Source organism: Vigna umbellata, chromosome 5 (genome assembly GCF_029865625.1).
Source record: "Vigna umbellata cultivar VRB3 chromosome 5, Vumbellata_1.0, whole genome shotgun sequence".
NCBI classification, from domain to species: Eukaryota; Viridiplantae; Streptophyta; class Magnoliopsida; order Fabales; family Fabaceae; genus Vigna; species Vigna umbellata.
The window spans coordinates 36,536,593-36,539,855 of record NC_142169.1 but is presented as its reverse complement, the minus strand read 5'-3'; the positions used below and the strand labels follow the sequence as shown (position 1 = coordinate 36,539,855).

General features: G+C 35.1%; 1 protein-coding gene across 1 annotated transcript; it reads left to right on the top strand.

The window, feature by feature from the left end:
- The first annotated feature begins 436 nt into the window (after positions 1-436).
- Positions 437-1,776, top strand: LOC124838587 (putative hydrolase C777.06c). Its single transcript, XM_047314233.2, has 3 exons — positions 437-953; positions 1,164-1,297; positions 1,412-1,776. Exons 1-3 carry the CDS (start codon positions 833-835, stop codon positions 1,547-1,549), a joined length of 393 nt encoding a protein of 130 aa, XP_047170189.1. The 5' UTR covers positions 437-832; the 3' UTR covers positions 1,550-1,776.
- The last annotated feature ends 1,487 nt before the right edge of the window (positions 1,777-3,263 follow it).

Here is a 3,263-nt window from a genome sequence, read left to right as displayed (position 1 = left end):
AACCTTAAACTTCGGTTGGAATGAGTTTGGTTGGTTTGGGTTGGCTTGGGTTCGGTTACGATGAGTTCAGTTTGGTTGGGTTCGATTGGGTTGGCTTGGGTTCGGTTACGATGAGTTCAGTTTGGTTGGGTTCGATTGGGTTGTGTTGGGTTCAGTTGGGTTTGTTTTAGTTGAGTTGAATTCGGTCGGTTTGGGTTCTATTGTGTTCGGTTGGGTGGAGTTGGGTTTGGTTGAGTTTAGCTTGATTGGGTGGAGTTGGGTAGGGTTGGGTTGCCTAGGGTTGGGTTGGGATGGTTTCGGTTGGATTGGGTTGGGTTGGGTTGGATTGGGTTAGGTTAGGTTGGATTAGGTTGGGTTCATTTCGGTTGGGATGGGTTGGGTTGGGTTGGGTTAGGTTTGGTTCGGGTGGGTTGGGTTCAGTTAGGATGGATTCAATTTGCTTGGATTCGATTGGATTCAGTTTGGTTCGTTTCATTAGGGTTGGCTTCCGTTGTGTTCAGTTGGAATGGGTAGGTTTCAGCTTTCGGTTTAGGATTTAAAGTTTATGATTTAGGTTTTAAGGTTCGGTTGATTTAGGTTGCATTTGGTTAGGTTGAGTTGAATTGAGTTTGGATTGGGTTGAGTTGATTTTAATTTAGTTGGGTTATAAATTTATTTAGATGATAAAAAGTTTATATCGGAGGTATATTTTTTTAAGCAATAGTAATTTATTTTTACTGGCCAAAGAAATAGATTCTTCTAAAGTTAGCCTTTTCCTTTACGCAACACGACACACGTGTGTAATTTTTCGCGATACAAAGACAAACACTACAGACACTTAATCAATCAATCGATGGTGGTTGCGTCCATTCGTCTTCTTCCTTCTCCATTCCTCGCTTTCGCTCCTCGTCGCTCTCCATATTCATGGCGCCCTCGTCCCTCTTCCGTCACCGCCTTCTCTTCCGTCCACTCCAGTAGCTATTCAACTTCCACTATATTATTTTTCGCACAATGCAACCTTATTTTAACCTATTTTTTCTTTTGGAACACTTTTCTATGTTGAAATTTACGCATTTGTTTTCTTTTTCTTTTTCTGAAAATATGAAATCAATAATCTGTTGATTTATGCATCACTAAGCTATTGCTTGCAGATTGTGTTGACTTGTGAGTTCATGTTGCTGCAGCGGCTTCTAAGGGAGACGGCGGAGTGGAACTAGGTGGTGATCAAAGACAAGCAGAAGTTGTTTTTTTGGGGACTGGAACCAGTGAAGGGGTTCCTCGTTTTAGTTGCTTGACTAACCCTTTAAATGAATGTGAGGTACTTGACATTATTCAACCAAATCATGTTGTTATAATTGATGAATGAATATGATATGATGCTATGGAATTGGATCATTGGGGTTTATTGGTTTTGGTATGATGTTTTTTACAGGTGTGTTTAAAAGCTGCCCAACCGGGTAATAAGAATAGGAGACTTAGCACAAGCATTCTCATTCGTCACCCCAATTCTTCAGGAACACAGAATATTCTTATAGATGCTGGAAACTATGTTTTTAATTGTCCTATGTGATATGCACTGCAATTGTGTTGGCTTAGGAGTTAGGAGGACAGGATTTATCTTTCTTTCATTTTGAATGTTAGTCTATATCTGCGATCTAATGGATGTTCTAGGTTGGCCCCTTATTGTACTTTCTTTTCTTTTTTGAGCTTGTAAAAAATCTGCTGGAACATGGAAAAATTAATACTTAGCAATTTTAGATTTCCTTTACAATGTTTATATAATTGGTATTGTATTTATATACTGAAGCCCAAAATTGACCCATTAACAATTGAAGGACTGTACACCTTCAATAATGACTTGAAGTGCTGAACTGGTGGCCTGTATGTAGTAGGCATCTTGATCATGATAGAATGGATTGTGGGTGTCAATGAGTATTTTCTTGTTTCTCTCAAAGACAGTCTTGTATATGTGGACTGGATTCTAAGTCTGCGTTGCCCCGTCATGGGATGATATATGTTGTGGTAGGATAATGTGATATCTGAACCATGAATACGTTGTAGATTTTTATTATTGTAAGATGCGATTTACATAATTTGAGTTCACTTTCAAGGCAAACCTTTACATGATGAGATTATATGCTTCGTTTGGGTGCTGATAACAATTAATTTACTTGTTGCAGATTTTTCTATCACAGTGCTCTCCGGTGGTTTCCTGCTTATGGGTTAGTTTTTACCTGTTATTAACGTTGTTACATGTGATGGGTTCTCTATTTATGTATTTTATTTTTTTGCTTTCTTTTTAGAAAAAATATGATGCAACATTAATAACAATGGTAGTGAAAGGACATGCAAGTTAGAAAACGAAACTTGCATAAACTATGTGTGGTATATACACAATTTTGGACTGTTGATAAAATTGTTTAAGGTTATCGTATGGTTTGCATAGAAGTCCGTAAGGAGTGTACTGGTGTAAGATTGTGCAAGCATCAATACCCATGCAAAATGAATTGGACTTGTCAAATATCTGGAATGAGTTTATAGTGCTAAACTATTTAAGAGAAAATAATCTTAGAAGACTTGTACGTCTGTGACATTTCTTATTTGACATGCTTTTTTATCGAGGAATCTTTATTATTGACTCTAAAATTTAAGTAGTAGATGGCGTTCTACATATTTTCTTGTGTTTTTCTGCCTTGGCTTTATATCTCTGTAACATGTATATCCGCAGGATAAGAACAATAAAATGTTGTCATCATTACTACAATAGAAAAAATATGGATTAAGTTCAAAATATAAATAAAAAATAATAATAAATTAACTAAAGATAAAAGATAAATTTATTTTATTTGGAAGATAAATAAAAGATAAACTTGATTAGGTAGTTTAGATTCATTTAGAAGTTATAATCCTATTTTCATTATATAGTTTTGTTTTTACTGCAGAAGATTAGTTTAAGTGTTTAGGTATATTTTGTAGTTCTAGTTTTCTGAGTAGTTACCATAGTTGTAGTTTTAGAGTTAGAAAATAGGATTAGTTGCATTTAGTATTTTAAGTAGAATAGTAAGTTGTGGTGTAATTTAGTAGGTATAGTTAGCTCAATTTACAGTTAGTTAATTGAATGAATTGTAGTACATTTTCTTATACATAGTTTAATAAATTAGACTTGTTAGGATAGTTTAGACGTAGTTTTTTGTTGTTGTAACGATAGAGTAGTTGTAATTTTAGTATTGTTTTTAGTGTTCTAAGTAGGTTTAGGTGGTGAAATTTTGAATTTTAGGTAAATT